Below are 13,433 nucleotides of genomic sequence, written 5' to 3' on the forward strand. Positions count from 1 at the left end.
GGGGGGGGGGGGGGGGTCACGACGTCTCCTCCTCTTGTGCGCAATCAAACGGTGTTTAAAAATAAATGTAACAGGTTCGGATTAATCGTTCCGCGAAATATACCGTACACCTTTTATTGGCCGAGGTGTAGGTGTAATAATAGAGGGCGGACGCTCATCCGATTGGCCACCGGGCTCTCGGTATTGTTGTGCAGCATACCTGCGCTGTGTGCTCGTGGGCCGACCAGGTGCGATCACGCCCTTACTGCCGCATTGGCCCGCACCTGTACAACAGGTGTAGGCCTCGTCGACACCTTTATCCTTACTCGGTAGGTGTACCTACGCGTTTTATAATGGACAGGGCCCATAAAATGACGGTCCTTAAATTTTGACGGCCATTGACGACGACACACCGTACCAGTAGATACCAATCCGTTTTTATATACCGCTAACTAACTTGGTTGTTTGTTGTGTTTCAGTGCCCTTGCCCGGAATGAGCTTGGAAGGCCTGCTCAAGGATTACCAAGACCAGCAGCAACAACACTGCTGTCCGTTTTGCCGCGATCCACTGGATTCTATGGGTTCGCTCAAGGAGCACTTGGACAACGGTTGCCGGGCTCGGCCTTCGTCTCAACCTTCGCCACCAGCTTCGCAGACTCCCATCGGCGGCCAATACGGTTGCTTGCAATGTAACGCCGCTTTCGGTAACCGCGACCTGTTGGAGAAACACGAACTTCTGCATTCGCCCAACGCCCAAGTGGTAAGTGCAGTACGCATGTTTGATATTTTAAAAAACAACTGGATCCTAATGGTGCCTGTTTCTTTGTGAGAACAACCGCCAAATCATATTTTTTGTTTTCGACGACCTCGCCCGTAAACGCCACACCTTTATGCATTTGAATGTATATACGCATCCGTTCACGACGTCATTATGTATGTGTGCGTCTCTCTCTGCTATACTTTTAACGATTCGGTTCGTTATGATGTCGGTCGTATCCACGATTGTCTGAAATATAATGACATTTATACATGGCCGCACACCTAAAATCCTCTAAAACAAACATTGTGTATTTAATGCACAAAAGGCATACAAGAGTCTCGCTACGTTCTATGTTTTTAAGGCGGCTTGTGTGGTCTGGCTCGTATACCAATACCACACGGTCGTTTTGTAGACAAAAAAGACGAAAATATTTTTGGGGGGTCAAAAAAAAGTAAAGTGTATAACGTGGTGGTGTCGGCGGCCTTGGTATGCGATGAGGATCCACCACCGCAAGGTGTTCCTCCCGACTATAGAGCAACCCTCCCGACCTTAGGTTTATAACGCTTGTACTACTCGTTCGGGTCGCAGTTCGTCCAGATGTTGGTCCCTTTTTATATATACACACGTATACCTCCCGCTCGTTCGTGGAAAATCAACGATCAGTGCACATACTGAGCCATGTATTCCTTAAAGACCCCGCGGGTTCACACAAAGAGAATCGACGTATAAACACGTATGTACACTTCTCTTCACGTGCACCTCTTCTTCCTGGGCACGGCCATTAAAAATGTCGGTGTGTATCTGAGAGCGAGAAAAAAAAAACACATCCACACACAATAAAACCCGAACAGCTGTGCGAAGACCTCGCGCGCAGGTACCTCGTATCGTGAGGTCGTGCACGAATCGAAATTTCCAAACTGGCACTTGGGGGCGGATGGACTTGACGCTCGACGGGATATCTGTTGGACAATTATTACACACCGTGTTTTATTATCGTATAGCGATTATTTTATTATCGTCGGGCACACATGGCCATCACATTATTTACAGGTCGAGGGGGCGATAACGCCATTGCACGGGCTCTCCCGTATAACGACAGTAATCGTGTACCGCTGTGATTCTTTATCCTCTGAGAGAACACATTTTAATATGCACACTGATGTCAATACGCGACTGCCGCCGATTGTTTTGGTTTTTCAAACTTCATCATAACAAATTCTTATACGAAACGGCTTTGTGCTTCCCACGAACATATAAACAATACATCTTTGATTTCGTTAAAAAATACTGTGCCCTTTAATCGAGTCACATTTTAATTGTTATAACTGAATCCGATAAGAATTAAAAAGTGTGCACTCGTGTTTGGAATTAACAGGTCGATTGAAAAACTTGAAAACGTCGTTTTTCATATTTGAACGCAAATAAAATAATCATTCAAAGACGTTTAGTTCAATTAGACATAATTTTTTGTCGACGCAAGGACAAATCGAAAACATTTGTTGTTTGTTGTTTGCATTGTGTATATTATTATATCTAATATCTACAGGCGATCTTAAGTGTGTTAAGAGACCACATGGAACTTAATGATTTTAGTAACCTGTGTGTGTGTTTGTCACCATTAGGGTTTCTCACGATTGTATTCTCTCTCGTTCGTTTATATAGATGTACGTTTAATATACGTGTTGAAAAAACACATGGTGACATGTTGACGTCATACCTTTTCCACATTCGTATTTCATTTTGCTTTATTATTTTTTTTTATCCTGCCGCGCCACCATCAACACTCTAAATGGCCGCGTACGCCTTGTTTTTTTTTTTTCAATTATTTTTAATAAGGTCTCTGTGCTTCCATGGGATTTTTCGGAGGACTCCTACAAAGATTTTTTTGGCCGTGAGATCTTTATTTTATTTTTTTCGTGTCTACCTTTACCAACCCTCGCATAATTTTCATGTGTATGATTTATGTAAAAAAACATTATTCGTTGATTAATAACACACGTGTTTTATTTTTGTCTGTCTCTAACAGTCGTGCAAGGTGTGCAACAAAACATTCGCCAACGTGTATCGTCTTCAGAGGCACATGATAAGTCACGACGAGAGTGCCGTTTTACGAAAATTCAAATGCCCGGAATGCGACAAGGCATTCAAATTCAAACACCATCTCAAGGTAACGATAAAAAAAAAACTAAATAAAATGTATTTTTACACGACCGACCGTAACAAAATGTGTTAATGCCCGTTTTTTCTTTGTGATTTTAGGAACACATTCGTATCCATAGCGGCGAAAAGCCATTCGAGTGTTCTAATTGCGGCAAACGGTTCTCGCACTCTGGTTCCTATTCGAGTCACATGACTTCCAAGAAGTGTCTGATCATGAATCTCAAAGTCGGCGGTCGTGGATCACAAATGAATCGTACCGGAAGTACAGTATCCATTGTGCAAAACAACAACAATAATAACAACAATAGTTATCAGCCAAAACAACGTCAAGTTCCTAACAACATCGTCCACAACAACAACAACAACAACAACAGCAGCAATCACAACAATAACAACAATTCTTTCTCGCCTCTATTGCCCAAGTACGACGTGTCTGCACCTCCATTTTACCATCCTCAGTCGCAAGCGACCAACTTCTACTTCCCGAGCCTGTTCAACGCCCAAAGCAACTTTAATATACACAACTTACTTCCTTCGGTCGCACTACCTCCGAAAATTGAAGCGCTGCCCGATGAACCGTCCGCCGATAAAAAAACCGACGACGACGAAAAGTGCAGTGTAGGCGGTGCCACGGGTAGCGGTGCGGAAGATGACGAAAAGTACGAAGACAACGAAGTCGATGTAGTTAGTGTCAAGAAAGAGCAAGACGACGAAGATTCGGTCACTGCTGCAGCGGTGGCGGCCGAAAATGACGCAGTCAAGAGACTTTTGGAGACGGTGAACGTATCCGTTACCAAACAATTACTGATGGCCAACGCTGCTGCGGTTGCACATCACCAACAACAAGTGAGCACCTCATGCGGTTCGTCCGGTTGTCCGAGTGTGGTGAGTGATTCGCCACCTTACCATCACGTAAACCGAACAGAGGGCTTGGCGGCCAAACTAGAAGATTCCATCGGCGGGACCGGCGGCAAGAACAACGGCTATGATGCCGGTAGCGACTGTTATACGGACGACGAACATCGGCCGTGTACCACCGAAGAAGAAGACTCGATCGATCAAGACGGACGTAAGATAAGAGTCCGATCGCAAATTGCAGACGACCAATTGGCCGTGTTGAAAGAGTGTTATGCTGCCAACCCGCGGCCGAAGCGCGAAGAACTTTGCCGCATAGCCGATCGCATCGGGTTTAGCGTGCGTGTCGTCCAAGTATGGTTCCAGAACAACCGGGCCAGGGACAGGCGCGAAGGTAGACTTGTACACATGCCGTACTCGCCGGCGTCATCGGTTTTACACGTCGAACAGCCGTTAGACTTGTCCACTAAACGCTACAAAGAAGTGCAAGACGAATGCGGCGCCGTAAACTTGTCGCTAAACGTGTGTTGGACAAACAACCGAAGTGACTGTTCTGGATCGCCGCCGTCCTCCACGTCCTCGACAGTACCCGCAGCTCGCAGAGCATTCGCCTCGGCCGTTCCACAACAACACTCCCCGTCATCCGGTTACTCGCATCCCGCATCTCATTCTCCCATACCCGCAGTGGCGTTGCGCCATAACGACAGCCTGAGTCCGTCGTCCGAGAAAAGATCATGGAAAAGGGTAAGTACGCCGATTGGTTTACAACCGCGTGAGCAAAATGACTAATGCGACGTGTTTCTCATTTGTAGGGATACGGAGATTGGAGTGACATGACGGACGAAGCGGAAGACTCGGGATGCACGTCCCAAGACCCTGATGACATGGTGTCCACTGGCGGTAGTGTACAGTTGACCGTCACCCCTCCTAGTAAAAAATCAAAGACTTCGCTCGAATCTGCAGACATACCAGGTAATAATTGATAAATGCATTGACTGACACATTTTTCATCGACGTGTATTGCAACTATAATTGTTATCCCACCCCCCCGTAAAAACACTGAAACCTAATTGATTGATTTGTTTACAGATCAGAGACCTCATAAATGTGACGTATGCCCTAAAGCATTCAAACACAAACACCATTTGACTGAACATAAACGATTGCACAGCGGTGAAAAACCTTTTCAGTGTTCTAAATGCATGAAACGATTTTCACATTCAGGTTCCTACAGCCAACACATGAATCACCGATTTTCCTATTGCAAACCATACAGAGAGTAAACTATGTTAAACTTACACGAGTTTTTGATAGTGATTCTTGATTTTTTCTCACTGTGTGTGTAACTTTTATATTATTACATAAGTTGCGACCCTCGTCTACTTACCAAAATTTTGTTTATATTATTATTCATAGCAAATATTANACACAAACACCATTTGACTGAACATAAACGATTGCACAGCGGTGAAAAACCTTTTCAGTGTTCTAAATGCATGAAACGATTTTCACATTCAGGTTCCTACAGCCAACACATGAATCACCGATTTTCCTATTGCAAACCATACAGAGAGTAAACTATGTTAAACTTACACGAGTTTTTGATAGTGATTCTTGATTTTTTCTCACTGTGTGTGTAACTTTTATATTATTACATAAGTTGCGACCCTCGTCTACTTACCAAAATTTTGTTTATATTATTATTCATAGCAAATATTATAAATATATATATATATATATTAAGTAAGATAATATATAAATTATTCATTGTAATAAAATTTTATAATATGTTTTCGATTTAAAATGAAAAACGAAATAAATAAAAAAGGGTCTACATTTAATTTTAAGTATGTGAAAACTTTAGAGTAAAAAATTAAGACAATAATTATTTCTGGTTGTTCGTTACAATAATAGCCTCTTAAAAAAGTCGTGTTGTTGTAGCTATTATCGGCTCTACTTTATATTTTTATATAAATGTTAAGAATTTAAAAATATTTGCGAAAAACTCTCTCCCTCTCTCTCTCTATATATATATAATACCGCGAGACAATACATTTAATGATACCTTTTTTTTAATTATAATTTTAATAATAACATATGTGTGTAAATATTTAATTTTTAGCGTGTGATTTCTTTTTATTCATTTTCAAATATTTATATAATTATTTAAAGAAAATACATTTACAAATATATCAAGTATAAACCTGTTTTATATTACAGATGTTCAGAATTCATCTGATACTTAATTGTTATTGAGTCAAATATTTATGTGTTTTCCTGTTAGAGCAAAATAATATATGTGTTTATTGTACATAATTGCTCTGCATCAATAATTTGAATCAGTCTACTCTCTTGTGACATGAAAAATATGCTTTTAATTATAAGTTTATTTATAAATATTATTTGTATCATAAAAAATGTATAAGTAGAATTATTGTTATATTCATATATTCATATATTATTAGCTTAAAGATTTTATTTAAGGGTATCATAAATACTATTTAGAAATATATTTATAGTCCAATGTCAGTCCTAATAAATTGGATATTTGCACCTCTATAAGATACAATAAACTCCACATATTTTGGTGTAACCATTTAAAATGGAAATATATTGGAAAAATTACAAACTGAATATCTCCAGGACTGTCTATATTTAATTGTTAGCAATTATAAGACTACCTAACCTAATTAAAAGGTATGGTAAATAATTGTTGAAGAAAATTGTGAATTCAATGTGCCTATATATTATATTTTCAGTATTTGAAAAATAACTTACCTTTTAATTTAAATTTGTATGTAAATAAACGCTGTCATTGTGTAAAGTTTATGGGTAGAATTACAATTGCAATTTTTTTTATTAAAAAAAAAAACTGGCTAGCTTGACCAAAGATAATTAAGATAATTAATTTTTAAGCAGTATAAAATGCATATATTAACTTAATGTAAAAATAAATATGTTTTATTTGTAAGATAACCTTCATTTTTGGTATTATTTAAACAAAAAACTGGTTTTATTTTGTGCAATGCATTTTTTAAGAGAATATTATAAGTATTATACAGTTTTAACTATAAATTATTTTCTGTAATTATTTGATATAATCAGTGTTCTTGGTTATTTAGTTTATTTTGGTTATGTGATTTTTTGGATTATAATTTTTTCATAGAGTTTTACAAATTTATTTATTAATTTTCTTTTTTTACTTATTACTATTATTGGTAAAATTTGTCAAATGTAGTTGCCGATACAAAATTTGTTCGGTTTATATAAATAAGGTTAATGTTGTATTTACAAACAATATAAATTTATTTATAAAAATATATATAAATGTAAAATTATTAATATAAATATAAAATATATATGAATGATTAATTTAAAAATACCTTGTGTTTTGGCTTAATTTTTTTTTCTACTATTTTTTATAACATTTTATAATACACTTACAATGAAAATAATTACCTTACTGCATTGTAAAAAAATTCAATTTTTCAAATTTCACTTCAATTTAAATTCACTTACATTTTTTAATGTAAGGTTTTAATATAGGTTGTAAATGTGTGTTTAATCTTCTGACATTTCAAGTTAAAACTTTATTGTTACAGTCATGAAAATATATTTCATATATCCTGTTGTAGTTCATTTCTATATTTAGTATTATCCTATCAATTTTTATGGATTTTTTGAGGCATATACATTGACAAAAGAAAAGCCACCATAAGGTTTCGTCCCCTTTAATGTAATCTGATCCTAAGCCTAAATTCATAATCTAATGATTTTTATTCAATATAATCAAAAATTTATTTGGGTATTTATGAATGTATAATTTAAATAAATCTCAATAAAACTGTAAATTAAATAATAGAAAGTAAAAATGATTTGTTATAAGTGCAAATAGGGGATATTTCGAATACTTAAAACACCTAACATTAAAAAAATTATGCATAATTATGGTTATATTTATGATTGTATAAAAATAATTTTAAAGAAGAGAAAATTATGTTAAAAGGATCATTCATAGCTTTTTATTTTACAAATAACTTGCTTATTTTGGAAAAAAATACTTGATTTTAGAGGTCCAATAAAATATCAATGTGCTCCTCAATAATATCTTAGGTGATTTATTTGGAGTAGATCTAACTTATCTTATTCATCTTATTGATATTATCATATATGATTCAATATGATTTTATAAATAACCTAATAAGAAGAACTACAAATTAAATATATTTAGTAACTATTATAATAAATACATGTAATATTTATTAATGATGAATTTAATAGATAGTATATGTACACAAAATTATTTCTTAAACACATCACAATATTTATAGTTGCTCTTTTTATTATTTAAATTTAATAATCTTCAACATTTTTTGGTGGTCTTATGTCTACATTTCTCTGAATTGATTCAATGAGCCACTTAATACCTTCATTAATACCATCCCTTTTAAAGAAAAAAAGTAATTAAAAATCAGCACAATGAATTATGTAGTCACTTATTTATTAACTCAATAATATTAGAACATTTAATTTATTACATCATTACCCTGTTAATGCAGAGATAGGCATGACCATAAAATCACGTCTTCCTATAAGATGAGCATTCTGATTAAAAATAGGTTTAACATCCCGAACACCCATACAATCAGGTATATCTTGTTTATTTGCTAGTATAAGAAGTGGAATTCCTGCTAAGTATTCATTACATATCATTTTATCTATGAATTAAAATCAAATTTGTGAATTTATAAAGTAGTTCTAAACATAATTAAATGAAATAAATTCATGTAAACTATATGGTTATTACTTAAAAAAAGTATTATTTTAGAGAAAAGAAAAATAGTCTTGAAATTTTAAAATGTAGAATTACCAAATGTTCTTTTTGATTCATCCATACGGTCTCGATCAGAAGAGTCAACAATATATATTACCGCATGACATTCTGAATAATACTGTATAAGAAATAAATTTATAATTTTATAATTATTAAATATAGGTAATAAATTAATAATATATATTACCTTATCCCAAAGTGACTGAAGTTCAGATTGTCCACCCAAATCCCAAAAATTCAAGCTTACTCTATCTACATCAATGCTTCCAACATTAAAACCTACAGTCGTAGTAATTTTACTCGGATTAATTCCTCTATAGTTCTTATTGAATTTTGTTTTTGACGACTCTAAGTAGGTCTAAAATAAATTAATAAAATTTTATTGGCTATTTATTTTAATTATTAGCTGTGTACTTACAGTTTTTCCTGCATTATCTAAGCCTAAAATTAACACACAGAATTCATCTTTTTGAGTTAAATACTTATAAAAACCATACAAAAGAGTATACATTGTTACTTTAAATTATTGATACAAAACTCACATAATAGTTGGATAGCAAATTATTAGAGAAATATAAATTACGGACTTTAAAATATTATTTTGATATATTATAATAAAATTACAATATTAATTATTTAGCATTAAGTACAAATTAATAAATAAAAAAAAAATAATATAATATTAATTTAAATATTTTGTATATTTTAAAATAAATAAATTGATAAAACATTTCAAATTCTTTAAAAATTAGTGATAATATAAATTCTTTAAGAATAAGTGATAATATTATCTTCTTTTGATAAATTAATAAGCAGCCAACATTATACTATGTATTTTAGTCTTTTACAAAATATAATAATAAAATCGTCGAATTCTGTTTATTTAAATTAAAATATGAAAATAACTATATTAAAATCGTGTAAAGCGTATGTTATAACTTTAAATTTATAAAATATTTACTTCTAGTCTAAGAAAACTGATCAATATGGGTGCATGCTGTAGTTGGTGTAAGGACGAAGATATTTACAGTGTAAGTTAATCCATTTTTTTTTTTTATTAATAATAAAGTGCATTTTCAATAGCTAATATACGTAAATATTGTATTTTTTATTCAATATGAAATCTATTTTTCTTTAATATGTACAAGAAAAACCATAAACTATTATTGTTTATTGAATTATTGTAAATTGATTAAAATAAAAATCTAGTACTGAATTTAATTTTTAACTGCCCAAAAATCTCCATGACTTTACTTAGTCTTCAAAATGATTATAGGTATTCAATATTGTTAGATTTTTATTAAGTATCAGTAGTTGCCTTAAATAGATTCAAGTACGTATCTGAAAATGTATACGTTTTTCTAAGAGGATGCAGGTGTTAGAACCCCAATAATTAAATTAAATACATGGATAAGATATATTTTAAAATATCTTATGCATAACCCAGTAAGACAAATACCTAAGGACAGCACTGGTTCTTTATTTCTGATATTTTTTATTTTATTTAGAATTAAAACATTCAAAATCTATTCACCTACTTAATTTTAGTTCATATAAATAATGCCAAATTTAAGCAATATTTTTTTATTTAATAATATTAAATAATACATAAACTCAACTCAATAATAAAAATTTTTATGATATTGAATATCTAATTAAATTTTTTCAATTATTTTCTAACTTAATCTATACATATTATGGGTATTAAGAATTGTGGATTAATTAACATTTTTGAAAGAACGTGCAAAATAAGAAATCATACAATTATTTTAGGGATAAAAAATTAATAAATATTTCAATAGTAAATTCAAAACAAAAATTAAATAAGATATGTAAGTAATTTTTTTATTGAATATGAATAATTTAATTATTCTATCAATGTTACTGTTTATTGTTTATGTAAAAATAGAACAATATGATTCATTGTTAAGTAATAATGAAAAATATTATATTTTTTTTATTCAAAACGTATTCAAAAAGTAATAAATTACAATATAAAATAAATAAATTATTTTTTAGCAACTTAATTATAAAACTAGATATTAATACATCAAAATGTTAGATTACTTAATTTGTTTATGAGTTTAACTAGTTACTTTCAACCTAAATAACTTATTAAATTAAAATATACTTCAATAACTTAAAATTAAGGTTTTTATAGAAAAAAATGTCTAGTTACTTGTAGTTTAATTAAATAAAAAAATTAATTTTTTAACTTAATTAAATTATGACTTTATTTTAGTTTCCGTTAAAACTAACATATTTGCATCAAAGCGATAACTAAAGTTGAATATTGATTAATGTGAATTATTTTATGTTTAGGGTGTAGATCAAGAACGGACTCATTTGCTCATTGACCCTTCCTGTAATAATACAAGCATTCAGCGAGTAACAGAAGAATATCATTATGGGTCATTACCTAAACAATCTGAAGAGCAAGCTGGTTTGAACCGTATTTTAGAAGAAATATCTGCGTCAGTTTTTAAAATAAATTATTATTTGTTTGTTTATTACTAATTTTTACCTCTCAAGTTATCTAAAAGTTCAATTTTATTTTTGTAGAAATGTTATTGATGTTGGAGCATTGCACAATTGTATTGACCAACAAGAAGTTTTAGAACGTCAAAATCATTATAATTCTAAACTACAAAATTTGCCTTTGTCATCTGTTGCTAATACTGTTGTAAGTTTACGACAACCTCCAGTTTGTTTATTAAAAGATGTTCCTGGCCCTGAAAAGATATTATCCAGAACACTTGATTTGCCTGAAAATTTCCGTGATATAATGGCTCGAGTAATTGAAATACAAAGACTGATATCCATAATGAGTGTGGAACATAAAGGAGATTTAGTGGTTGAATTTTAAATATAAGACATCTTGTTAGCAACAATAAGATATAATCAATTATAAATTAAAATTTATATAAATATTTATACAATATTATACATATATAACTGTGAATAATTTTTTTATTACTTATTTAATTTATTTAAAAGAATAATCTAACTTTTTTGTAAAGGTGGTACATGAAAAAAATATAACATAAAACCTGTTCCCATAAACAAATGTAAAATCACAATTAAAAAGATAAATCCAAAAGGTTTTTGACCTAATGCTGGCAAAATTGATGATATTATAACATAGCCTGATAGTAGAGTACCAGCAGCAACTAAAAGCCATTGAAGCCATAAAATTTGAATAACCCATAAAATTGAAATTGGAATGAATATGGCGAGTGAATAACCATACAGACATAGCAACTCTAAATAACTGAGAACAAACTAAATAAAAAAATATTATTTAAACATCAATAAATTAACAATAAAATGTATACTAAGAGATATATAATTTAAGATTATTTAAATACGAATTTACTTGAAAATTTTGATATAAAGCTTCTTAGAACAAAAAAAAAAAATGTTTAAGTGTTCAAGCTCTATTATAAGTAGTATATTTCATTACTGTTATTATACATAATATGAACAATAAAAATAATAATAATTAATTTTTTTGTTACTTTAAAATTATTTTAATTATTTAACAATCATTAATATATATATATATTAATGTAATATTTTCATAATTTTTAATTAATTAATATCATATTCTCTAAAATGTATTTATTGAACTTTCAAAGGCTAAATTAAAATGAAAACATATAGAATTATATTTCAATTTTAAAATTCTATAGATAAAATTATTTATATTATGGAGGTTGCCTTTATAACTCAGTAAAGAAAATATCACTTGATAGTACAGTTATGAAAAATGAATTACATAGTATATAAGTTTTTCTATCATTTAATTATACAAGTTTTGTCCTTCTAAAGTTAAATAATTATTTTGAGAATATTTCTATACCAAAAATAAAGGGCAAATTCAATTGTAATTTTTTATCAAGTTTTGAATTTTATTTTGATAAAAATATTTTATTACTTGTGGTTCTTTGTACTTGATAAATCCCCATAATGCAAATGGTAGTAACCAAGCATATAAAAAAATTGCAGTAGCTGCAGAAGAAACAGCATGAAAGTTGTATTTCCAATGGTAATCATGATTAGCAGCTACTTGAATATAATTAGCAACATTTCCACTAATAGCAATAGAAAATACTAATGTTACACATATCCAGAATGGGCCATAAACATCTGGTTTTGATCTAATAAAAAGTTGTAAATAGTTGTTTCCAAGTTTTGGAATTAATGCTCCTTTAATACGTTCTAATACATCTTCTGATGTTACATCAAAATATTTTTGAAAATATTCAATAGTATATATTGGATATTTAGGTAATGGTAACTCTGTAGGATTTGATAAAGGTGGTATATTTTCATGTTCAACTGTACGAAAATCCATTTCTATAAAAAGAAAATATTATTATAAAAGATGCTTCAATAAAAAGATTTATCATATATTTTATTATATTAAATTGTACTTTTTTATGGTAATTAATTATTATTTATATTAAATCATCTAATTTTTTTAAAAGTGTAAATTACTTATGTCAATATTTTACGTAGATAAAATTGCAATAAATAATTTTTTCAATAATTAAATACACAAAATTTTAATTTAAAAATGTGTACATACTTAAGCATTAAACTGTAGATTTTTTGTGATATGGCAGTATTGTCTAATTTAAATTTTGACTTTTATATTTTACTTATCATAAGCATTCAAACAACTATGAATTACATTAAACAAGAAATTTAGATTAAAATAGGTTAATGCGATCAGATAATTTTCTTAAAATAATTCTTTACAGCATTAGGCCTCTTTAATATTGTAATTTTTTAATAAAATCTTGCCAGTCGTTTATTACAGATAACGTCATAATTTAATAT

The 13,433-nt window shown here is 30.8% G+C and overlaps 4 protein-coding genes across 8 annotated transcripts in view; 2 read left to right on the top strand and 2 right to left on the bottom strand.

The window, feature by feature from the left end:
* Nucleotides 1-5,173, top strand: part of LOC126907612 (zinc finger protein 1) — a 114,962-nt gene extending 109,789 nt beyond the window's left edge. For all 3 annotated transcript variants that reach the window (XM_050689012.1, XM_050689013.1, XM_050689014.1), the window contains 5 exons: nucleotides 459-739; nucleotides 2,766-2,906; nucleotides 2,999-4,498; nucleotides 4,567-4,726; nucleotides 4,844-5,173. In XM_050689012.1, coding sequence (XP_050544969.1) covers nucleotides 459-739; nucleotides 2,766-2,906; nucleotides 2,999-4,498; nucleotides 4,567-4,726; nucleotides 4,844-5,037 — 2,276 coding nt within the window. In that variant the 3' untranslated portion in view covers nucleotides 5,038-5,173. The remainder of the gene's footprint in view (nucleotides 1-458; nucleotides 740-2,765; nucleotides 2,907-2,998; nucleotides 4,499-4,566; nucleotides 4,727-4,843) is intronic.
* Nucleotides 5,174-7,991: 2,818 nt separating this feature from the next.
* Nucleotides 7,992-9,255, bottom strand: LOC126907652 (ADP-ribosylation factor-related protein 1-like). Of its 3 annotated transcripts, none has more exons than XM_050689094.1 (5): nucleotides 9,007-9,255; nucleotides 8,776-8,946; nucleotides 8,625-8,706; nucleotides 8,301-8,442; nucleotides 7,992-8,198 (listed from the first exon to the last, which is right to left on the bottom strand). In XM_050689094.1, the coding sequence occupies exons 1-5, from the start codon at nucleotides 9,097-9,099 to the stop codon at nucleotides 8,108-8,110; spliced, it is 579 nt and encodes a 192-aa protein (XP_050545051.1). In that variant the 5' UTR covers nucleotides 9,100-9,255; the 3' UTR covers nucleotides 7,992-8,107. The 3 variants fall into 3 exon arrangements, with proteins under 3 accessions (XP_050545051.1, XP_050545050.1, XP_050545049.1); XM_050689093.1 differs by having other exon boundaries at nucleotides 8,301-8,445; XM_050689092.1 differs by having other exon boundaries at nucleotides 8,301-8,472; nucleotides 9,007-9,246.
* A 134-nt stretch (nucleotides 9,256-9,389) lies between these two features.
* LOC126907655 (uncharacterized) lies at nucleotides 9,390-11,553 on the top strand. The gene is made up of 3 exons (XM_050689097.1): nucleotides 9,390-9,619; nucleotides 10,911-11,062; nucleotides 11,151-11,553. The coding sequence occupies exons 1-3, from the start codon at nucleotides 9,575-9,577 to the stop codon at nucleotides 11,452-11,454; spliced, it is 501 nt and encodes a 166-aa protein (XP_050545054.1). The 5' UTR covers nucleotides 9,390-9,574; the 3' UTR covers nucleotides 11,455-11,553.
* On the bottom strand, nucleotides 11,467-13,401 carry LOC126907648 (protein YIPF1). The gene is made up of 3 exons (XM_050689087.1): nucleotides 13,180-13,401; nucleotides 12,526-12,947; nucleotides 11,467-11,870 (listed from the first exon to the last, which is right to left on the bottom strand). The coding sequence occupies exons 2-3, from the start codon at nucleotides 12,943-12,945 to the stop codon at nucleotides 11,592-11,594; spliced, it is 699 nt and encodes a 232-aa protein (XP_050545044.1). The 5' UTR covers nucleotides 12,946-12,947; nucleotides 13,180-13,401; the 3' UTR covers nucleotides 11,467-11,591.
* Between the last annotated feature and the right edge of the window lie 32 nt (nucleotides 13,402-13,433).

The sequence above is a fragment of the Daktulosphaira vitifoliae genome, unplaced genomic scaffold, assembly GCF_025091365.1.
Source record: "Daktulosphaira vitifoliae isolate Bord-2020 unplaced genomic scaffold, ASM2509136v1 Scaffold_5, whole genome shotgun sequence".
In the NCBI taxonomy this organism is placed as follows: Eukaryota; Metazoa; Arthropoda; class Insecta; order Hemiptera; family Phylloxeridae; genus Daktulosphaira; species Daktulosphaira vitifoliae.

Bases quoted from the DNA above. Each gene is read 5' to 3' on its own strand.
- LOC126907652 (XM_050689092.1), bottom strand. From the start codon at position 9,099: ATGTATACTCTTTTGTATGGTTTTTATAAGTATTTAACTCAAAAAGAT. The intron at 8,947-9,006 runs GTAAGTACACAG...AATTTATTTTAG, and splicing joins TAGATAATGCAGGAAAAACT to ACCTACTTAGAGTCGTCAAA. The intron at 8,473-8,624 runs GTAATTCTACAT...TTTAATTCATAG, and splicing joins TGAATCAAAAAGAACATTTG to ATAAAATGATATGTAATGAA.
- LOC126907655 (XM_050689097.1), top strand. From the start codon at position 9,575: ATGGGTGCATGCTGTAGTTGGTGTAAGGACGAAGATATTTACAGT. The intron at 9,620-10,910 runs GTAAGTTAATCC...TTTTATGTTTAG, and splicing joins AGGACGAAGATATTTACAGT to GGTGTAGATCAAGAACGGAC. The intron at 11,063-11,150 runs GTCAGTTTTTAA...TTATTTTTGTAG, and splicing joins ATTTTAGAAGAAATATCTGC to AAATGTTATTGATGTTGGAG.
- LOC126907648 (XM_050689087.1), bottom strand. From the start codon at position 12,945: ATGGATTTTCGTACAGTTGAACATGAAAATATACCACCTTTATCAAAT. The intron at 11,871-12,525 runs GTAATAAAATAT...TTTTTTATTTAG, and splicing joins TCAAGTACAAAGAACCACAA to TTTGTTCTCAGTTATTTAGA.